The sequence below is a fragment of the Gouania willdenowi genome, chromosome 8 (genome assembly GCF_900634775.1).
Source record: "Gouania willdenowi chromosome 8, fGouWil2.1, whole genome shotgun sequence".
Lineage (NCBI taxonomy): Eukaryota > Metazoa > Chordata > Actinopteri > Blenniiformes > Gobiesocidae > Gouania > Gouania willdenowi.
In genome coordinates, this window is record NC_041051.1 from 31,436,587 (window position 1) to 31,460,930 (window position 24,344).

Consider the following 24,344-nt stretch of genomic DNA (forward strand, 5'->3'; position numbering starts at 1 on the left):
TCATTTTTTGTGCCTTTCTGCTTTCTTAGCCCAGTTTAAGTATGTGCATTATATTTGCAGTAGTTTTTAGGGTTTAATGATCGTCTTAACTCAGTTTTTTTTTTTTTTTTTTTGAAAAAAATGCCCTGCTATAGCCTTACTTCCAATTTTGGGTGATTTTTTTTTTGTAATTTTTTGTGCCTTCTTGCTTTCTTAGCCCAGTTTAAGTATGTGTATAATATTTGCAGTAGTTTTTAGGGTCTAATGATGGTCTTATCTCAGCTTTTTTTTTTTTTTTTAATTTTTGAAAAATATGCCTTGCCTTACTTCCGATTTTGGGTGATTTTTGTTTTTTGTCATTTTTTGTGCCTTTCTGCTTTTTTAGCCCAGTTTAAGTATGTGCATTATATTTGCAGTAGTTTTTAGGGTCTAACAATGGTCTTATCTCAGCTTTTTTTTTTTTTTTTTTTTTTTTAATTTTTGAAAAAAATGTCCTGCTATAGCCTTACTTCCAAATTTGGGTGATTTTTGTTTTTTGCAATTTTTTGTGCCTTTCTGCTTTCTTAGCCCAGTTTAAGTATGTGTATTATATTTGCAGTAGTTTTTAGGGTCTAATGATGGTCTGAACTCAGTTTTTTTTTTTTTTGAATTTTTTGAAAAAAAATTCCTAGCTATAGCCTTACTTCCAATTTTGGGTGATTTTTGTTTTTTTGTCATTTTTTGTGCCTTTCTGCTTTTTTAGCCCAGTTTAAGTATGTGCATTATATTTGCAGTAGTTTTTAGGGTCTAATGATGGTCCTAACTCAGTTTTTTTTTTTTTTTGAAATTTTTGAAAAAATGCCTTGCTCTTACTTCCAATTTTGGGTGATTTTTGTTTTTTTGTCATTTTTTGTGCCTTTCTGCTTTTTTAGCCCAGTTTAAGTATGTGCATTATATTTGCAGTAGTTTTTAGGGTCTAATGATGGTCCTAACTCAGTTTTTTTTTTTTTTTGAAATTTTTGAAAAAATGCCTTGCTCTTACTTCCAATTTTGGGTGATTTTTGTTTTTTGTAATTTTTTGTGCCTTTCTGCTTTCTCAGCCCAGTTTAAGTATGTGTATTATATTTGCAGTAGTTTTTAGGGTCTAACGATGGTCTTAACTCAATTTTTTTTTTTTGAATTTTTTTAAAAAAATGCCCTGCTATAGCCTTACTTCCAATTTTGGGTGATTTTTGTTTTTTGTCATTTTTTGTGCCTTTCTGCTTTTTTAGCCCAGTTTAAGTATGTGTATTATATTTGCAGTAGTTTTTAGGGTTTAATGATCGTCTTAACTCAGTTTTTTTTTTTTTTTTTTGAAATTTTTGAAAAAATATGCCTTGCCTTATTTCCGATTTTGGGTGATTTTTGTTTTTTGTCATTTTTTGTGCCTTTCAGCTTTCTTAGCCCAGTTTAAGTATGTGCATTATATTTGCAGTAGTTTTTAGGGTCTAATGATGGTCTTAACTCAGTTTTTTTTTTTTTTGAATTTTTTGAAAAATATGCCTTGCCTTATTTCCGATTTTGGGTGATTTTTGTTTTTTGTCATTTTTTGTGCCTTTCTGCTTTTTTAGCCCAGTTTAAGTATGTGCATTATATTTGCAGTAGTTTTTAGGGTCTAACAATGGTCTTAACTCAGTTTTTTTTTTTTTTGAATTTTTTGAAAAAAAATTCCTAGCTATAGCCTTACTTCCAATTTTGGGTGATTTTTGTTTTTTTGTCATTTTTTGTGCCTTTCTGCTTTTTTAGCCCAGTTTAAGTATGTGCATTATATTTGCAGTAGTTTTTAGGGTCTAACGATGGTCTTAACTCAATTTTTTTTTTTTGAATTTTTTTAAAAAAATGCCCTGCTATAGCCTTACTTCCGATTTTGGGTGATTTTTGTTTTTTGCATTTTTTTGTGCCTTCTTGCTTTCTTTGCCCAGTTTAAGTATATGTATTATATTTGCAGTAGTTTTTAGGGTCTAATGATGGTCCTAACTCAGTTTTTTTTTTTTTTGAAATTTTTGAAAAAATACCTTGCTCTTACTTCCAATTTTGGGTGATTTTTGTTTTTTGTCATTTTTTGTGCCTTTCTGCTTTTTTAGCCCAGTTTAAGTATGTGCATTATATTTGCAGTAGTTTTTAGGGTCTAACAATGGTCTTATCTCAGCTTTTTTTTTTTTTTTTTTTTTTTTTTTTTAATTTTTGAAAAATTGCATTACTTCCGATTTTGGGTGATTTTTGTTTTTTGTAATTTTTTGTGCCTTCTTGCTTTCTTTGCCTTGTTTAAGTATGTGCATTATATTTGCAGTAGTTTTTAGGGTCTAATGATGGTCTTAACTCAGTTTTTTTTTTTTTTTTTTAATTTTTGAAAAAATGCCTTGCTCTTACTTCCAATTTTGGGTGATTTTTGTTTTTTGTCATTTTTTGTGCCTTTCTGCTTTCTCAGCCCAGTTTAAGTATGTGTATTATATTTGCAGTAGTTTTTAGGGTCTAATGATGGTCTTAACTCAGTTTTTTTTTTTTTTGAAATTTTTGAAAAAATGCCTTGCTCTTACTTCCAATTTTGGGTGATTTTTGTTTTTTGTAATTTTTTGTGCCTTCTTGCTTTCTTTGCCCTGTCTAAGTATGTGCATTATATTTGCAGTAGTTTTTATGGTTTAATGATGGTTTTAACTCAGTTTTTTTTTTTTTTTTAAATTTTTAAAAAAATGCCTTGCTCTTACTTCCAATTTTGGGTGACTTATGATTTTTGTGCCTAACTGCTTTCATAGCCCTGTTCAAGTATGTGAATCTTATTTGCTGTAGTTTTTAGGGTCTATTAATGGTCATTTTTTTTTTTTTTTTTTTTTCTATTACATTTTTAAAAATTATACCTTACTATCGCCTTATCTCTGATTTTGGGTGATTTTTTTATTTGTGTCAGTTTTTGTGCCTTAATGCTTTTTTCCCCCGTTTCAGTATGTACATCATATTTGCAGTAGTTTTTAGAGTCTAATGATGGCCCTAACTCAATTTTTTTTTTTTTTTTTTACATTTTTAAAAATTATACTTTACTATAGCCATACCTCTGATTTTCGGTGAATTTTTTATTTTCGGCATTTTTTGTGTCCTACTGCTCTGTTTAAGTGTGTACATCATATTTGCAGTAGTTTTTAGGGTCTATTGATGGTCTTAACTCAGTTTTTAATTTTTTTTAAATTATGACAATTTTTTAATTATGCCTTACCCATTGCCAATGGGGCGACCGTGGCTCAGGTGGTAGAGGGTCGTCTTCTGATCGAGAGGTTGGTGGTTCGATCCCAGTACCTGACTATGTGTCGAGGGCAAGACACTGAACCCTAAGTTGCTCCCAGTGGTTGACTAGCGCCTTGCATGGCAGTCCTGTCTCACTGGTTTGTGAATGTGAGAGTGATTGGGTGAATGAGCTGATATGTAAAGCGCTTTGAGACTGTTTCAGTGGTGATAAAGCGCTATATAAATCAAGTCCTTTTACCATTTTGGGTGATTTTTTTTTCAGCATTTTTTGTGCCGTACTGCTTTCTTAGCCTTACATCCATTTTGAAGCGTTTGTTATTATTTCACCCTATTTTATGCTTTACTATAGCCTTACCTCCTAATTTGAGGCGTTTGAAATTTTTACAACCTTTTTATGCCTTAATTCTGTTTTGAGGCTTTTGAAGTCTTCGTGGTTGAAACCTTGGCTAACAGCGCCCTCTGGTGTTTAAATTACTGCACCACAGCATTGAAGAATGAGGATGACCTCTAGTGGACAAACAGGAAACCTACCTCTGGTTTTCAGGTGACAAAAAAGCTGATAAAAATAAACCATTGTTTCTATTTAAACACAATAAAATATAAAAAAAATAATTATTAGAAATAAAAAATCATGATTACAAGATGAAGCCATAAAAAGTAGTTTTTTATGAGATAAGTCATTTTTGATTGGACAAAATTATTGGTATAACTTTATTTATCAGCCTGACTTTGAATAATTCAATTTTAGTTACTTGAAAAATTAAATCTACAAAACTGTGATGACTAAATTAGCACGGGGATTTAGTTAAATTTAATTCTTTGTCAGTTTAGTTTTAGTCGACTAAATCAGTAAAAACATTAGTTGAACACATTCTGGCAGGAAAAAAACACCAAACTCTTCTCTTTATTCTTCTTCATGTCATACAAAACCAGTCGAGTTAAATAAAAAGCGTCCAACGTCACAAACGTGATCCAAAGAGAAAACAGAAAAGTGTTTTTTTTTTCCTGATAACGTTGGTCCAAAAACAGCAGAGATGATTCTGTCAGAGTCGAGCTCTTTTAAAAGGTTCTGTGGATCAGATCAGATCAGATCAGATCAGATCCATGAGGATTTCATCCTCCATGACACTGGACACCTGAGGCATCCCAGGCTGAGGAACGGCTCCTCTCTGACCCGTCGACATCATCATCTGACCTGCAGACGAAACGCAAGGAGACAACAACTCAGACACTTATTCATGGTTTTATTATTTTTTTAAAATAGCTCACTGATTCTTACACTGATTAAAATGTCATAATTAGAATATTAATAGTCATTGTTAGGGGATAAAAATTATAATTACGAGATAAAAGGATAATACACACAAAAAAAACACAAATGATCAAAATTACTCTAAAAGCACAAGATGACAAGATAAAAATAACCAACAATCTATAAAACAACAACAATACAGAAAATAAAAACCATTAAAAATGTGGTATGAAACATTTAAAATGTCCTTATTAGAAGATTTATGTCTAACAAAACGATAATTAGAAGCTAAAGTCGTTATTAATTAACAAAAACTCAAAAAGAAAATTAAAAAAGTAATAATTAGGAGATAAAAAATATAAATCAATCTGAGATTAATAAAATCATAATAATGAGATTAAAAAAAGTCATAATTAAATGCTAAAAGTCATTATTAGGAAATAAAAAATCATAATGATAAGATTGAAATCTTATTTTTATGAGATTAATATCATAATTGGGAGATTAAGTCATAATTAGTCATCTTTATAAGATAAAAACCATAAATTTGAGATTAATCATGAGATAAAAAGCCATTAGGAGAAAAATTTCAATATTTTAATCTATTTATGAATTAATCTTTTAAATATGATTTTATCTTTTTATGACCTTTAATCTTGTTTTTGACTTTTTTTTATCACCTAATTATGACTCTTTGCTCCTAAATCTGACTTTTTATACCATAAAAATAACTTTTTAAATCATGTTTTATCTCAAAATTATGAAAGATGACCAAAGATGATAACTTTTTATGATTTCTATCTCGTATTTACAATTTTTATCTGATAATTATATATTTTTAAAAATGTATATATCTCTCATAATTAAGAAATAAGTCAAAAACAATATTAAAAGTAATAATTGAGAGAGAAAAAGTCATAAATAAGATATTATTTCAACAGGAATCATCAGTTTGAGATAAATAACATAATAATTAGATTCTAAGTCATTATTAGAAAATAACATGTCGTTATTTGGCGTTAAGAAGTCAAAAAGAAGATAAAAAAGTCAGAATTATGATGATGTTTTAGTTAGGAGAGACAAAGTCCTGATTATAAGAAGTGGTTATTATCAGTAAACAGCGCTGATCCTGAGATTTAAACATGTTAGCACCCGTTAGCACTCGTTAGCACACATTAGCACTGACCTGCTAACGGCTGCCTCCACTGGCCCTGCATCTGAGCTCCGCCCCCTGGCGTCTGGTGCACCAGCTGCTGTTGGAGGTTCTGGTGCGCCATCATACCAGACATGTGAGAGACTCCGCCCTGCTGCGGGACAGAAACAGTGGGGGTTGAGGGGGCGTGGCCTTGTACGGCATGTAATCAAAACAATGGCTGCTTACTGGCTGCTGCTGGCTGAGGAGGAGACTACGGAGCTGCGGATTGGCTCCTGGGTTGGTGAGACGGGGGATTGGCCCTTGGGGCGGGGCTTGTCCGCCCTGAGCCACCTGGTTTGGTAGGGTCCCACTTCCTGGAGGCTGTTGATTGGTGGGCCCGGCTGCTCTCATGGCCATCTAAAGGAAGACGATGTTTGATTGGTTTAGGTGCAAACAGTCTGAAATCTTTTTAACATGTGCCCCTCTGTCTAAATTTGTGTATTTTGAACACAAAATGACTCAGAAAAACAACAACAAATACACAAAATGACTCCATAAACACACAAAAAACAACAACAAATACACAACAAAAAACTACAAAAAAACACATCAATGTAAAGCTTGGAATGACCAAAAACACACAAAAACACAAAATGTCCAAAAATTTAAAAAATGACTCCAAAAACACAAAACGACAATAAAAACAGACAAAACGAATTCAACGACCAACATCGAAAACAAACGGAAAACAAAATGACACAAAATGGCTCCTGAAAAACACACAAATTGTCAACAAATACACAGAAAGCCTTTGTTGTTTCACGTATTAACGCTCAGTTTGGTTCTACAAAATATCGATGATCAGCAGTGTCACAATGTGCAACATTAGTATCGACTGTTTTCAAAGCCAAATAAGTGAAAAAGAATGAGTTATACAGTGTTAAAGTAAATATACAACATCATTCAAAGTACAGGAGTGAGATTAGCACACATGCTGCTAGCAGATTAGCATCTAGCCCAAGCAATGGCTCGTGCACAGGCCTGCAGACTCAATCTGATAAAATCAATCAGATCAAACAGACGTCATGCAGTTATTTATTGATCAGTTTAAGAAACTTTAGTCACCGTCTCTATAAAGTATGTATTTGTTTGAGTGAAACTGAACTTATTTATGTTTATATTAGAAAATGACAACATTTGAAATAAATATTTAACACCACACGACACAAAATAATGCAAACAAAATGACAATAAAAATATACAAAATAAGTCCACAAAACAACAAGAGCAAAAAAACTCAAGACCAATAAAAATATATGAGAAAAAATAAAAGCAAAAAAACAACAACACAAACAAAAAACCAAAGTCTACAAAATAACAACAAAAAACACACAAACTAAACGTATCTAATTCTGATTCACAGACAGCAGTGTCTCACTCTGTGGGATCAAAGAGGACTAAAGACGACTAAGGGAAACTAAAGATAAAGACGACTAAGGGAAACTAAAGATGACTAAGGGAGACTAAAGACGACTAAGGGGGACTAAAGGAAACTAAGGGGGACTAAAGATGAATAAGGGGGACTAAAGGAAACTAAGGGGGACTAAAGACGACTAAGGGGGACTAAAGGAAACTAAGGGGGACTAAAGACGACTAAGGGGGACTAAAGGAAACTAAGGGGGACTAAAGGAAACTAAGGGGGACTAAAGACGACTAAGGGGGACTAAAGACGACTAAGGGGGACTAAAGGAAACTAAGGGGGACTAAAGACGACTAAGGGGGACTAAAGGAAACTAAGGGGGACTAACGGACACAGACCCAGTGCTGTACTGTGTTTAAAAGCTCTGTAGGTCTCACCATGTTGTTCTGCCTCTGCTGCTCTTCCATCAGAGACACCTGACTGACAGGAGGCATGCCCACCACCACAGGCTGGACCAGAACCAGAACCAGAACCAGAACCAGGAGGAGGAGGAGGAGCAAAGAGGGACAGGAAGAGGACCAAAGCGGAGTTAGACATGCTCAAACCCAGAAAGTGAAGGTGGTGAAGGTGACCACAACAGGCAATGAAAAGAGAAACCAAACGGGAGTTGCAGCGAGGGCGTACCTGTTGCTGCACGTTGCCGTGGGAGACGGGAATGGGCCCGGCCGGCCTGCTGAGGAAGCTTTGGTTGTTGGGGACCTGACCCGGCTGCATTTGGGCTCCTGCTGCTCCCATTTGCTGCGAGGATGACAAAAAGCTCTACTGTGATTGGTTACAGCGTTTTAGCTCCTCCTGTGATACAAGCGGAGCCTCACGCTACAGATCCTGTATTAATGTACGATCACACTCACCGCTCTGTGCTGCTGCACCTGCTTGTGGTTGGTGATCACCTGCCGGATGCGGTTGACGAAGCCGCTCTGGTCGTTGGGGATGAGTCCCATGAAGATCCTTTTCTTAGACGAGTAGAGAAGCATCAGCACCCGCACCTCACAGGGGGAGGTGCTGTGGGGGAAGTGAACGCAGCCGGCCTGCGCGCACACACGCACACACAACGTTCAGTCAAACTTAGTCTCATCGTGTGATTAAATGTGACGCGCCATGAGAAAAACCTGAACACGTCGGTCACGTATTTACAGATTATGAAAGTGTGGATTCAAAGATTTCCAATGGTGTCACACACACAAAAATCAAATAATATGTAAGAAGTTATGGCTGTTTGAATGTTGTCACTCTCTATGCGACACAGCCATAGGAAAAACTTATGGACATACCATGGAATACCGTCTTAAATGTATTATTTCTGTGGAAACGACGTGTCTGCACTGTGAACAACTCTGACGTTTCAAACAGCTGATTGTTAATGATTTGCTTTAGCTGTGTTTCCAATACCTTTGGTAACACACAAAATCTAAATAGCTCAATAAAAACTGGTAAATGAAACACCTGAATTTAAAAAAAAACACTCAAATATCTCTTAAAGGTTTTTGCGCTTTCGTGAGGAGGAATTTCAGACGTTTCCATACTAAAATGTATCGCCAAACCTCAGTGGAAACACTTTTTGCGTAAATACACGTAACATGATGTGATGTACCTGTTACATGACCATTTCTCTCCAATAAAACATGGCGCAGTACGTATGGACAGAAGAGGAGACCGAAACTTTTCTTAGAAATATACTTAAAAATTATTAGTGCCACATTAGAAACAACTAAGGAATACAGAGTCTTATAAGGTTTGAAGGTATGGGATTTCACAAGAGTTACGAGGCTCTGAAACAACTTTATACTTTGTCAAAACTTTACCGGGAAATCGGACTGCTGCTCTGAGCTCTCAGCGTGACACCATCACTTCTACGGCTGCTCTGAGCAGTCGCCCCCTGTGGTCACAGATTTTGTTTATCAACGAGGTTAACAGTGACTTTTTTTTAACTTTCACTGATTTTTATAGCAACCCAAAGCAGCACAAGTTGTCATTTTGACTGAAAAAGCTGCTAAATGATCCTGAATGCTTCACCTTCTAAAGAACTCAATGGACTAAAAGGGACGATTCACATCATCAAAGACGTTATTTCAACATAACGGCGCACAGGGTCTCAAACGGTAAAGTAGTCGCATTTTCAAAAGTTATTAAAACAAATAATGGAAAATAATTCGATTTGTTAGACACAGATCTTCTAATAGGAACATTTCAAATGTTTTAGGCCACATTTGTAAAAACAGTGGAGGATCCCTTTAAAAATGACAGATTTTGTACTTAAACTGTCTAATAACATCATAGTGAGTTCAAAGTTTTCCCGTTATCAGAAAGAAACGAGGAGGAGACCTGAGGAAGGAGGAGGCAGCTGTAGAACTTACAAAGCCATTGGCCATAATGCGGTACAAGCCCTTCAGAGACTCCATGTCTATGTTGGTGAAGAGAAACTGAACCATTCGAGAGTTCTTGAAGAGGTGACCCAGAGTGGCCTGTGAAAAGAGCAGAGGGAGTAGGGGGCGGAGCTTGTTCAACTGCGCTGAGCTCAAAGGCAGCTGAAGTCAAAGTGAGTCTCACCAGTAGCTGCTGAGGAATGAGCTGCATGATGAGCTTGGTTGGCCACTGCTCCGTGTTTCTGCTCAGAGGATTCAAAGATCAATAAACAGTAAAGTGTGAAAGCAGACGAAGCTGCAGGTGAAAACACTCACAGATTCTCTCCCTGTGTGACGTAAACCTGACACGGCAGGGAACGTGTCAGCTTAGTGGCGGAGTCAATGGACGAAGCTTTGGGTTTCTTCAAGAAAGAGAGCGAGAAATTATATATATATATATATTTTTAAAAAAACATATATTACTAAATAAACTGTTAGAATTTGATCAATTAAAAACATTTTAACAAGGGGGGAAAAAACAAACATTGCTAAAAAAAAATGACCCCAAAATTTCAATTTTGTCTGAATGCTTTAGAATGTTTAATTAGTGCAGTGGTTCCCAATTATTTTTGATCATGTTTGTGATATAGTGTTACAAGTAGTAAGTCATTTATTCATAAAGCCCTTTTTGCAAATAAAATCACAAAGTACTGTACAGAGCTGTGGGGAAATGAATACAAGTGCAACATCATAATAGCATAATAAAACATGGGTACATATACATCATAGGAGCACACATATACTGTACACACATATACACACACTCCACATAAATTACACAAAGAGAAGTTTTGCCTCCAGAGTAAACAAACAAAAATATACAAAATGACAGTAAAATATACACAAAAAACAGACTAAAATAATCAAAATCACTCCAAAAACACACAAGATTGCCAGAAATGTATAAAACGCTAACAAAAATACAAAAAAATAAAAACCATTAAGAAAAATCTTCATTGGACACAGGCAGATTTTGTTAAATTTACATTTCCCCATGTTGTGGAAAGTTGCTACAAGCATGACGGGCATGTGCACAGAGTCCCTCTGCAACCACGTCATTGTTTTGTTGTTGGTTCCGCTGTCGTGATTGCACAATGTTTCGGTAAATTATCTTTTTTTTTTTATAAATGACTGTTAACAAATGTGAGACATTACATTAATTTAAGAATTTTTTAATGACAATTAAAACCCTATTTTTAGATTATTGAATCTAATGCCTTTTAAGACTTTTTTAAGGATCTGCAGGAACCCTGTAATTATACTTTTAATGATTCAATTAACTAATTAATTGTTTAATTTTAATACTGTATTTTTTTTTAACTCAATTTTTATTTGAGGAAGTGAAAAAATAGAATACGCTGAGTGTTGTGATTTAATTTCTGAAAAAAGACTAGTTTAAAAAATTACAAAAACAGCAATTCTTTATTCAATTGCTAAATATTTTAGGCGACACAAATTGAATTCTGGGCGACCCCAAGGTTGAAAAAGTCTGCATTAGTGCATCGCTGCATCTTTAATGGAATAAAAAAAATACATTAACAATAGTAGTCGTTAATTTAACATTTCCGTTTCGTTTCCACTTCCTCGTTTTTCCCTCATTACCAGGTCTTTAACTTCCAGCAATTGTTCAAGCAATTTTAATTTATTAAAAAAAAAAATAATAATAATAATAATAACGTAGCCCTAGTCAATTAACCCATTAAGCATGTTTGGGAAGTTTAACAGTTGATCATCTTTAACTAGTTATAAAAAGCTGATAAAATTTAAACAAAACAGGAATGGGGAAAATTTGAAACGTTAGATCTCAGTTTGACTTTATTGTGAAAAGCTAAACCTTTGACATTACCTCCTGCCATTCCAGGACACCGGACCATACCACGATCTTATTGGATATTCCCTGTGTTTGGCCAATTTGGTTTGCATTTCCCGGCGCTCCGGACACACCGGCCTGTAAAATAAATATCACAAGACAAATGTTGTCATTAGTGAGAGTCTGAAATCACAAAATATACCTCCTGAAATACAAGCATCCTGTTCACACAAAAACAGATTTAACAACACGGGGCAGATTTTACACCAAACAAAGCCCGAAGACAAGACTATTTCTGTCAAATTTACTGAATTACAATGTCATAGAAATGTGTGATATTGTCCCAAAACATGTAGGAAAGGGTTTATTTAAAAAATGTCGGATTTTGTGTGTAAATGTGTGATATTGTCCCAAAACTTGCATGTGAGGATGTACTCTGTACTCTACATTTCAGCTTGACTTAGTTTAAAAAAAAAAATATATATATATATATATACATAATCTAAAAATGATAATAACTAGAATATTTGCATTTCCTGAATAAAATGTAAGTGAGAATGCATTAACATCCATCTAGTATTAAAATTAACCTAGCAATAGCATTAACCTAGCATTAATTAGGCACTAACCTAGCATTAGCATTAACTAAGCAATAGTATTAACTTAGCATTAGTTCAGCATTAATCTAGCAATAACATTATCCTAGCATTAGCACTAGCTTAGCATTAATCAAGCAATAGCATTAACCTTGCATTAGTACTAACCTAGCATTAACCAAGCAACAGCATTAACCAAGCAATAGCATTAACCAAGCAATAGCATAAACCTAGCAATAGCATAAACCTAGCATTAACATTAACCTAGCGTTAGCATAAACTTATCTCGGGACCTTTCTTAACGTTTTGATAGCTTATTTTTCAAAACGGGACAAACGGTGTAGGAGTTAACGCAGACTCCATCATCACTAATAACAGCCGATTGGATCATTTCCATCTGCTTTCTGCAATCACTGATAATCTGAGGCCATGTTGCTCACCATGTTGGCCTGTGCTGAAGCAGCCGTGGGCTGATTAGCTGTGGGCTGCTGCTGGGGCGGGGCCTGAGGCTGCTGATTGGACACTGGCGGCCCCTGGTTGGGGACCGCCTGCTGTGGATTGGGAGGAACCTGCTGTGCCATGGAGGGCTGGTTGGCTGTGGTGACGGTGGCGATGCTGGGCTGGGCGTGCTTCATCCCGGGGACCGATGGGATGGCTGTCTGGGCCGGGAACGGAGGCCCTTGGTGGGCCATTCCTGGAACTGGAAATATGATGCATAAAAGAAAAGATTATAAGATGATAGGATAACGTTCCTACACGTGCAACTGGCGGACCGGCACGGTGGGCAATGTCGTCTGCAGTCTACTTTGTGTGGCCCCAAAAACACACAAGATGACTACAAAATACACAAAAAGAGACAAAATAAAAACACAAACAAAAAATATAAAATCACACAAAATGAATCCAAAATCTCACAAATTGAGAGAAATAATAGTGACAGAAAAACACACACACAGTATAAAATGACTCCAAAAACACACAACATGACTAAAAAAACACACAAAAGCAACAGAAAAACACACAACACAACAATAAAAACACACAAAGGGCAAATAAAAGATACACAACAACAAAAAACACAAAATTACTACAAAATATACAAAAGCAACAGAAAAACAAACAAAACAACAACATACAGAAAGAGTAAAAATATATACAAAATGTCAACAAAATAACTCCAAACATACACAAAAACACACAGAATGGAAAATAGAAAAACAAACAACAAAACAATAAAAACACAAACGAATAACTGAAAAATAGAAAAACACCCAAAAATAGTAAAAGAATACATCCAAAATGATGACAAAGCAACACAGAATGACCCCAAAAACACACAAAATGAGAAAAAAATAATTCAGAATAATAACAAAATAAAATAAAATTACACAAAATGACTCACAGAAAACAAAAATAAAAAGACAACAAAATGACAAATCTACATGAAACGACCCCAAAAACACACAAAATGGCTACAAAATACACAAAAGCAACAGAAAAAAACACAAAACAATAATTAAACACAAAAAGAGTAAAAATCTATATAAAATGACAACAAAGCAACACAAAATGACCACACAAACATCTCACTGCATCCTCACTCAATCATACTGATAGACTAACAGGTAATAAAACAAATAAATGACAAAGATATGATCAGACATGCAGTACAGTGTGTAAACACAGAAAACACGACCAACATGAGAGCGTTGGTAGCTCACAGCGACTCTTCTGGTTGTTGGCAGCCTCCACCACCAGCTGTGCAGCGATCTTTGCAGCAGCCATAGGCGCAGAATTCTGTCCACAGGCAGACTAAAAGGGACACAACGCTGGGTGAGACGTTCAAAGATCACCGGTAAAATGAGCCACAGTCAGCCAGGCTACCTGGTAAGGGTGGACGGGGTTGATTGGTGCAGCAGGCTGAGGGGCACCCACCTGAGGCTGACTGACAGGCTGGGGGGGTTTGAGTGGGCCGGGTCCTCCACCTGAAGACGCTACGGTCAAAGACAGAATGAGTTAGGAAAAAAAAATAATCACCATTATTTTAGTCATAATTGAAGTCACGGTTATTCAAACGATTATTTGTCAACCAAAAAGTTATTAGCAAATAAAACATATGTAATAATAATTTAAAAAAATAAATAAATAATTATATATATATATATATATATATCAGAATCATCTTTATTCGCCAAGTGTATGTTGTACACACGAGGAATTTGACTCGGTCAACTGTGCTCTCTCCAATAGTGAAAACATTCAATAATAAACAATCAACTAGAAAAGATGATAATAAGTATAAACATAAGTATAAATATAAACAGTAGTTAGACTAGAATGTGCAAACTCGATAAAATAACAAGATAATAATAATAATAATAATAATAATAATAATAATAATAGTATAAAAAAAATAAAAAAATAAAAAAATAAATAAAAAAAATAAGATAAAAAGAAGGAAACTAATAGAAAAGAAAGATAATAATAAAATAGAATAATAATAAAAGGAAAATAGTGCAGTAGAGCATTGATAAGTAGTGCAGGAGAACATTTAAATTAAATATTATGTACATGAACATTCTCAGTGTCAGATTGATCCAGGGTTGTTATGTTTGGTTCCAGGATTTTTTCACAGAACCAGGTCTGACACACATTTATACATTTAGTTTTTTAATTATCATTGAGTGTAATAATCAAAATCGTAATCAAATTGCAATTAATTGCACAGCCTTAGTGAATTTGCATTTTTACAAGAAGGAATTACAAATGAACCTAATAAGATTAGCCGTGCATGTCTGAAAGATTAAACTAATCTGGCCTGTTTGTGCAACTAGACGGTCTGTGGGAGATTTTTTTCAACTTAATCCTACAGCGAAAAACAATACATGACGTAAATTCCCAATTCCCAGTTTTCCCTCTGAATACTGTAATTCTGTTTGAAAAAAATGTACAATTTGCAATTTGCTCCCTAGCTGATAACAAACCACATATTCGGACTCAGGGGAATAAAACGCGTCCGCAACATTTTCCATGAAAAGAGCACTTTTAAACACCGCAATTTTGTTTTTTGCCTCTAGCAGGTGCAGTTTTGACTCTACCTGAGAGGGATCCACATATTTGGACTTGGGCGGTGCAAACCTTTTTGCTGATTTGGCCCATTCGAGCATTGTTGGAAGCACTATCAACGCTGGAGCCACTTTCACATTGTTCTCTCCAATAGAAACAGTACACTCCCATAGGGTTAATACACGGAGATTGATTTTCCATGATTTTGAGACCTAATTGTATATACTTAGCAATTTTTTTCATCTTTCAAATTTGCCTCAGTGGTCAGTGACATGTTTCTGTGGTGTGACAAACTCATAACACACATTTATTTCTGCTTTACTGGGACTTTAAAGTTTTTCACCGGTTTGTTATCGGTGAAAAGTTCTGAAGCTCTAGAAACTTAAGGTTACGTTAATCTTCTTCAATGTTTTCCTCTCTCCGCTGTTTACTTGCACAACGTTAGCGGGGCGACACCAGCCCCACTAACACTAGCGGTCAATGTGAGGTACCGCAGCAGAAAGAAAGAAGGAAGCGGCCGCAGACTGGATTTTGTCTCACCTGGAAGGGATATTCCTCGGACCAGCACCATGTGGAACGGGTCCTGGCTGTAGTCTGGAAGCGGCTCCACTGCTCCAGCAACAGGAGACGCCCTTTCAAACAGGGCCCTCAAGGCGGGCAGCTTCCTAGGGGCCACCACGGAGAAGTGAATTCCTCTCTATGGAGAATAAGAACGAAAAACCTTGTTACAGTCAATAGAAACATCTCACAGATAACCAAATAAACAAGATAAATAAACAGGAAATCATATAAAAAGAAAAAAAAGCCAGAATAAATATATATCAACCAATCTATGTATATACAGTGAAAATCCTTTAAAAAAATTCAAAAATGTGAACGTAATCAATCACGTTACATAATCTCATCATGTGATATTTGTAAACAGCGCATTGAATCATCAATTTATTGCACAGAAATTGTGTTTATTCTATTCAAATGTGTAAAAACACTGAAACCACGCAGATTTAAAAGTTAGGCTGTGATTATGAAAAAAATATGTGAATTATTTTAAAAAATGAACTAAGAGAATCCATTAAAACAAAGAGCACAAAAATTAAATGTATATGGTTAGAAAATGATTGTGTTAATATGTGAGACAGCTGAATATATTTAATAATAACAATAATATATTTTATTTAAAAGTGCTTCTCTCAGCACCTTACAATATTCAAACCTGTTCAAACACAAAATATTGCTCTTTTACATTCAGCCTCTGAGGCACAGCAATATCTGCACATTCCTGGAGAAAAGAGCAGCTCCCTTTTTCTAATTTCTTATTATTATTACAGAGGTGTTGTGCACAGGGTTCTGCATAGTGATGTTCTGTAGACGTAGAAGAGAAATAAAAAGTACTGTCTGTTTTCACACAATAGTTGTAATTTTGAATTGCTAAGAACCAATAACTACATTGTTAATGATGTTTCTTGCCCCTGCTGTTCTGTTATTGTGTGTGCATGAGTGTGAGTGTGTGTGTGTGTGTGTGCGTGCGTGCGTGCGTGTTATGCTGTGCCATTCAAAATTCAAAATTAAATGTTCAAATCTATTGCTCTTTTACATTCAGCTGCTGAGGCGCAGCAGTCTGTGAACAGCAGCTCTCTTTTTCTACATTTTTATTATTACAGAAGTGTTGTGCACAGGGTTCTGAATAGCAACGTTGAAGAGAAACTACATTTATAAAGTTTCCCTGTCTTGTATTGTAAATTTTTCAATAAAGTTGTAAAACCCAAAACAATAATAATAAATAAATATTTAACCCGTAAAAAGCAATGCAATAAAATAACATTATTCACAGCGCTGACATACGGTAAAGAGTTAAACAGTGTGCGATGGAAAGTATAAATATTGTATAGCGTTGGTGTGAACATATTTTCACATGGTCTTGTATATCTTTGTGCTTAGCTTTGTTGCTATGTGAACAGCTAATATTGATGCGAGGTAGAACTTTATTAACGCTCCGCACTTTCTTTCCCACTTCATTAGCACTTCACTCTGATCGGAAACACTTTATTAGACGCTGTTGAAGGGAAATGCAGATTGTACTTTATGTCTCTGAGGTAATGTTGGTTTGTGTCTGTTTCAATGAGGTTCAATGAATACAGATGGGAATTAGCTCTATGCTAAATCTGGTGCACCCAGTGATTGTGTTAATGCATGCTGTCCTTTTAATACAAAAGCGGGGTTCTCGACAGCGCTGTGGGGGCACCCCCCAATGCTGATATTTTGATTTAACTCAAGAATTTAAACTGTACAAAGGGTTAACTGAATAAATACACTATTACAGAGTGCTTTCACAAAATGCAACTCATTGGAAACAATTACAACTCACAGCTCTCATCAATCCACCAAATTATTCAAAGCTGCCGCTGACTAAAGGTGAAGAAAGTGCCTGAGTAGATATGCAGCCCACATTTTAAATGTAAATATTGTTGATGATCTGGTTAATTTAATCGTGGCAACCAAAATCGTGATCGCGATTAAAATTTGACTAATTGTGCAGCCCTTACCCGCCTGCATCTTCCGCTTTGTAAAAGCTCAAACATACTCGTGCAGACATCGGGGACTCCGCCAGGCCAATTAAGTACGAAGCTCAAATTTTACAACCACGCAGAGTCCGCTGTATCACACAAAATACTGCTTGGCATGTATTTTTTTTAAAAAAAATCAACCCATGTTAAATGTAACGACGACCTGCATTTCACTGCCTGGGTAAACAGAGGAGAGATGAGGAGAGACTGGCAGACGAGCTACGAAAGTACCAAAATCTTTAAAACACATCCCAGAATAAGTAATACAGAGAAGCGCTGAGGATTTTGGGACATGTAGTAATTTTCTGGAAAGTACTTGAGTATTAAAAGCTCTGAGGAGTGCGGACAGTCTGCTCTGTGTACGCTCCACCTGAGTATGTTTAGGATTTAACCCATAATCACCGTCCAATATAAATAGTGCAGCTTCATAATCCAAACAAAAACAATCAACTAAATAAAACAATAGAAAATAATCAAACTTAAGCTTTACTTCATCAAATTTGGCCTCACAAGGCAGGAATTAGTGTTTCAGACTTCAGGAGTGGAGATCTGACCCCAAAATGTGTGCGCCAAACGATCCCCCGACGCTGTGCAAAAATCCTGGTGAGAACCCAGAAAAAGAGGAGGTGTAGCTGAAATGAAACGTACGTCTTTGATGATTTTCACCAGGCTGTCTGCGGTGCAGCCGGTGTAGCTCACACTCTCCACAGCAGGCAGCAGGTAGGGGGGGGAGTTACACAGCAGCACACACACCTTGTGTGTTTGACCTCTGCAGTAACACATACAGAATCATTGATATTAGGGCTGTGCATTGCCATGAGTCTGACAATACGATACGATCCACCATTTGCATGTCACGATACGATATATCCCGATACTAAACAATACGGTATACATCATGATATCGATAATCACAAATTCACCTTTACAAATACAAAATGGTACGAAATACAATTTATTTCATTTTTTTTTTTTAAACTTGCAAGAACAAGTAAATGGAAACTATCTGTAATTCAAGTACAAATATCAAAAACACGTGGTATGTTTATCAAACTGTCAAATTACATTTTATTAAAAACAATGTTTCACTTTTGCTTCTACAACAAATTCTGATTCTCTTAAGTTTCTTAATTCTTTTTTTAAAAAATTCAAAAATAACCACATACATCTATAAAAGTGCCCAGTATGTAATCAATTTCCAAGGAGTTAGGTAGTTTAACAAGGTCTGATCTGTCAAACTCATTTTAGTTCAAGGGCCAAACACAGACCAGTTCGTCCACAAGTGGGCCGCAGGCTTTAGGTGGAAAAACAAACAATTTCAACATTAATGTGCCCAAGTTTGCACTTCCAGTTATAAATTAGACATAAAGTATGGAAGGAATCAACAATATCTAAGCAATAAGTGACAGATGTTTAAATGTGCTTTATTTAATTTTTTTTTTAACTCATTTTAATTTAATTTAGGGAGATTTTGTGGAATAATTTTAAGAAAAATTGCAGGATTTTGAAAAAAAATTAGAGTTCTTTCAACAAGAATTTACAACTGAATTATTTGGTAATTTACACAATGATTTATGTTTTCTCTCTCATTTTCCCTTTCTCCAGTGGGCCCGAATCGCACGCTTTGAAGGGCTGGATTTGGCCCCCGTACCTTGAGTTTGACACATATCTTATGTGGTTCACTGACACCTAGCGCAATTAAATGTATTTTTTGGTTAATAAACATGATCAATTTGGACATTTTTTTGGGATTGTTGCGGTAAATGATAAATTGGCCGTTGTATTTCTATATATATATTGTATTCTTTATTCTTTATCTTTTATTATTGCCTATATCTTTTGCACTATTGTTCTTTTCTACATTGCCTTGCACTGTTTAAGAGCTGCTATTTTTTTAAATATTGTTGTGTAATGACAATTAAAAAAATTCTGAATCACAAAGTGAAATATCGCCGAATCATTTTTTTTCTTACACCCTTAATTGACATGTCTTTGATTTTTAGAGCTTTTGATTGAACAAAATCAGTTCGACAAAAAAAAGCAGCTGAAAACCTGGGCTCACATTTGCTCCCTCATCTTCTTGAAGTCATCAAAAAGCTGCAGAGCCACAGACAGTCCCTCGGCTATCAGGCTGCAGCTTTCTGCTCCTCCTCCCATGAACCTGTGCAGAAAAAACATGCCATCGTTCATCACAGGTGATCCTAAAGCAGACGACGAGTGACACGAAAGCTCAGGTAGAAAGAAAGTTACTGGATGCTGTCGATCCACGAGACAAACTCAAAGGCGGAGCTTGTTGGAGCGTGACACTGGACGTAGGACTCTGGAGCACAATCCACCGTGTTGAACACCACCAGACCGTACTGGGTCCCTCCATACTGGAACACAAGGATACTGGCTCATTTCACAACAATTATTTTTGATCCTCAGGAAGTCAATTACTTAAGTTCAAATACAATTAATTACTATTACTGAGCCTGAAATACATACCCTAATAAAAGTTCCTCTTGTGTTAGCTTTCTTATGCTAACAGGTCCTAAATCAGCTGTAAAACACATTAAAAACAATTATCCATTATTTAATTTATTTCCTGTCTATTGATTACCTTGTTAGGCTTCCTTGTAATTTAAAGATAATTAACTTTGTAACTGTAATTGCCATGAAAATTTGCTAAAAATTAAATATTGTCCAATTATAATTTAACGCAAAACTTGGGAACCATGTTACAGTTCTATATGTATAGTTCTACATATATGAAGTTAACAATTATTAGAATATGTTTCATATCAAGCTTTCCCACATTTTACCATTTAAAAAAAGTTAAATCGAGGGGTTTAGTGACACAAAAAAAGGCTCAGACGCCCCCACCGAAAATATTAAAACCTATATTTTATTAATTAGAAAGCCTAACACGTTAACCGTTTGATAGGAAATACATTAGATTATATTTATTTGTTTTTAGTGTATTTTACAGCTGATTTAGGACCCGTTATCATTAGAGATGCTAACAGGAAGCTAACACAAGAGGAAGGTTAAGTTTTATTAGGTTATCTATTTCAGGTTCAGTAATTGTGATAAATTAGAATTTAACTTATGTTATTGTAATTGACTTTATAAGGATACAAATAATTGTAATTTTATTATAATTGGGAAAAATGCTGGTAGCTGTAATCATAATTGAACATGGATAATTGTAACAGACAAATGTAATTGACCCCAACCCTGATTTTTATTTTAGACTTTGGGTTATTCCACCACTCGCAAATATCCTTTACATGAAGCCATTGTAGCTTGTCTCTGTGTCTTATAATCATTTATTGTTTATTAAGTTTTTAACTAGTAACTTTGAAAATGTGTAAAAGTAATTGTATATTCTGAGAGAGTAGGTGGAGCTGTATCACTAAATTTCAGTTTCCTATGTGCTGTAGTTGTAGAGATATAGGAAGCTGAAAATAAAAATAAAAAAATAAGGACGAGTCTCACTAAATTGTCCATATCTCAGAAAGTTTTCATCCGACCAAGCTAAAAATGTACAATTGGTAAAACTTCCAGTAAAAATGCGACGACAGGAAACACTTACATCTCCTCCGAAGTCTGTTTCTGCAGGGGGGCCGCCATTAAAGTCTCTGTGATCAACAAAACCAAAAAAAAAACAGTGTTAATGTGTAAACATTATCAACCAAACCGTCTGTTCTCACTCAATAGCTGGAAGAATGTAGTTTTTCCGCAGGGACTCAAAGTAGGGGCCGAGGTTTGCTGTTCCTTCGATGACGAACACGACGTCAGCCACCTGATTGGCTCCAGGCTTGGAGGACGACTCCATGAATGCCAAACCTGCCCCCTAAGGATCCAAAAAACACACAAAACTCACACACAGGGACACACAGGACAGGAGAGTTATAAGGTCCAGTGCTTGGTCATCATTTACAGATGTTTAAAACAAGAGAAACCTCCATCATTTTATATTAGGATTGAAATAAATGAACAAAGATCTAAACTCTGGAGTTCAAGCAAAGGTTAATTTCCTACTAGGAATTATACCAGTTCATACAAATACTGGCATTTGGGGTTTTTTTTACATACCACAACACTAAGGATGTCCCAATACAACTTTTTCACTTCTAATACAATACCAATATTGCTGCATTGCATATTTGTCTATACAGATATGAGCACAAATCATACATACTTTTATTACTTATTTTGCTGTGTGGAATTTTAAAAAAAGCTTGATTAAGTGATGTTACTCAAATAAACAAACAAAAGCTGTTCACGCAGTCACAAACAAATAAATAAACAAATGCCGACAAAAACTAAATCTCCTCCTTCGCGGAAGTAAAAATAAAACAAAAAAAGAATAGATTAGAATGTTTTCATTGTCATTATACATATCATACAAGTTTTTTGTATTTAGTTTCAGTGACAGAGCTTAAAGTTTTAAGTAAATCAATTAATTTGTTTTTAATAATTAAAAGAGACATTTTTTGATTTTCTTTTAGCCCTTATTGTTATTATTACACAGTTTTCTTACTTTCTGTACATTTGCTTCTGTAAAAAAACGAATTTTCCTGTTATACTATCTTAGCTACAAACTATATATGAATAACAATACATTTTTAATAAAGTCCGAGTATTATTAATTAAACTTTAAATATAACTAACTATTATTAAAGTTTTACACTGTTTTCAGATATTTTAAAGTTATTTACAAAATATTAAAAAAAAAAAAAAACACGGCTTTGTTTTTAAAAGTGTACATTTAGGAATAAAATATTTAGCCAAAATTAAAAAATGTTGTTATACAAAAATATCTTCAATTTTATCCTTTTAAAATTAAAACCTTTAAAACATTGTTGTGCGCTCACGTAAAACAAAAAAACTAAAAATTCTTAACGGTCTCACCATAAATAAACATAAAAAAGGAACAATTACTCAAATCAATATTATATTTTTAATAGCATCAGGTAAAATATATTTTAAAATGCAACTTATATTCAAAAAATATGAATTCATTCTTATAAAAAAACAAAACCAATATTGTTTAAATAAAGAAAAGGAAACTGTGGATAAAGAGTGCCATATATAATAACTTTCCATGCACTTGCTCTTACAATATTCGCCGGAAGTGCTTATAGCTTTTGATATTGTTTCGTTTCAGATACACTTTGCAATAGCATGTGTGTCAAAGCTCAATGAAAACAAACCGCGTGGAGCCTAAAAATGTTTAACAGAGACAACAAAGTTTACCTGCAGAGTGCTGAAGATTCACGCAATGATGCGTGAAACCCGTGAAATCTCAATAAAATGTTTAATCCACAGAAGAAAGACTCACATGCTAGCAGTTAGCTTCACCGTTAGTTGTATTTTCTACGGAAGTGACGTAGGTCCCGCCCACAGGACAAGGAGCGGCTTCCGCTGTTTAACAGAATGGCGGCGGCACTTTACCGCCTCTTGTTACAAGGAGCTCCCTGTATATAATATAATATAATATAATATAATATAATATAATATAATATAATATAATATAATATAATATAATATAATATAAAAATAAAAATATAAACATAAAATAATCATCTCCCCTTTAACAAAATCCGCAAAATAACTTCAAAGCAATGACTGAGAAATCCCAACTGTATCAAAAACAAAACAAAACAAAAACTCAAGCTTACTAAACAAAATATTTGCAAATATGAAATCACTTTTTGAGTACTGTTAGAGTTTTGAGCTAACTCTGTGTTCACTACCTGAGATTGCATACAGAGAGCCCTAGTCAGAGGATTTTCTTTGCTCAATCAATCAATCAATCAATCAATCAATCAATCACTTTATTAGAGATGAACAGAAAATAATTCAACAAGTCATATCAGGACAGTAGGAGAACAGGCACTCATTTAAAACACAGCTGTGGTCCATGAATGTAGTTTTCTCAGCATTTTTGTTGTTATCTGATGTTTCTCCACCTTTTGCCTGGTACACACAGGCTGCACGTCTTCTTTTGTTATGATACGTAAGACATTTGTGATTGTCAGGGCCAAACATGAGCTCATCAAAGATAAAGACATACACAAATTATATAGGTCATAGCATAGATTTTCAAAAGTTAAAGTTCATATCTAATAGTATTTGTTTAATTAGAAGATGTTTTACATTTACAAATTCAACGATCAGTTATTACAGTTAGTTAAAGATGACATTTTACTGTTGATTTAAAGCAATACAAATTATGTACAAGATTATTGATTTATTTCTTCTTATTATGTATCATTTAGGGGTCTCTTGTGTCTGTTTATTTGATTTATTTTGTATTTGTAAAGCATTTATTGATGAAATAAATAACTACGCAGCTATGAAATTTGATACACATATGTATCACGACAAAATGAACAAATTTGCCTAATTAACACTTACCCAAAATGCAACAGGAAGCCGCCATTTTTCAATGAACTGTGAGGATTTTGTTCATTTTCAAGATACATTTTAACATACTGGGTAACTCCAAAACACCTAAAATATGATAATATATAATATCACTGTGGAGGTAGCTCTGATGAGCCTTTCACTTGTATGCAAAAAAATGAAAATATTCAGCAACTTCTCAACACACCTCAACGTGCACCACGTCCCAACATGAGTGTGCTTGAGAGGACACGTTCTTCGCTGCTTGCAGCTTTAATTGTAAATGACTTTCAGTGGAAAAAATATCATTTTAATTTTAATTGTAACTGGAAAAAATGCTGCTCACCGTAATCATATTTTAGTTGTAATTAAGCCTGGGTAATTGTTACGCTCAGCCTAGGAGCCACTG

At 34.8% G+C, this 24,344-nt stretch overlaps 1 protein-coding gene across 8 annotated transcripts; it reads right to left on the minus strand.

Annotated features, from left to right (window-relative positions):
• Positions 1 to 4,108: 4,108 nt before the first annotated feature.
• Positions 4,109 to 22,927, minus strand: med25 (mediator complex subunit 25). Of its 8 annotated transcripts, none has more exons than XM_028456177.1 (20): positions 22,784 to 22,918; positions 21,235 to 21,377; positions 21,117 to 21,162; positions 19,790 to 19,914; positions 19,602 to 19,700; positions 18,188 to 18,308; positions 15,516 to 15,672; positions 13,794 to 13,903; positions 13,610 to 13,721; positions 12,350 to 12,609; positions 11,350 to 11,451; positions 9,780 to 9,865; positions 9,649 to 9,706; positions 9,456 to 9,563; positions 7,953 to 8,129; positions 7,726 to 7,839; positions 7,479 to 7,550; positions 5,868 to 6,038; positions 5,673 to 5,793; positions 4,109 to 4,429 (listed from the first exon to the last, which is right to left on the minus strand). In XM_028456177.1, the coding sequence occupies exons 2-20, from the start codon at positions 21,357 to 21,359 to the stop codon at positions 4,326 to 4,328; spliced, it is 2,268 nt and encodes a 755-aa protein (XP_028311978.1). In that variant the 5' UTR covers positions 21,360 to 21,377; positions 22,784 to 22,918; the 3' UTR covers positions 4,109 to 4,325. The 8 variants fall into 8 exon arrangements, with proteins under 8 accessions (XP_028311978.1, XP_028311979.1, XP_028311984.1 ...); XM_028456178.1 differs by having other exon boundaries at positions 4,304 to 4,429; positions 22,869 to 22,927; XM_028456183.1 differs by having other exon boundaries at positions 4,304 to 4,429; positions 13,631 to 13,721; positions 13,845 to 13,903.
• Positions 22,928 to 24,344: the final 1,417 nt, after the last annotated feature.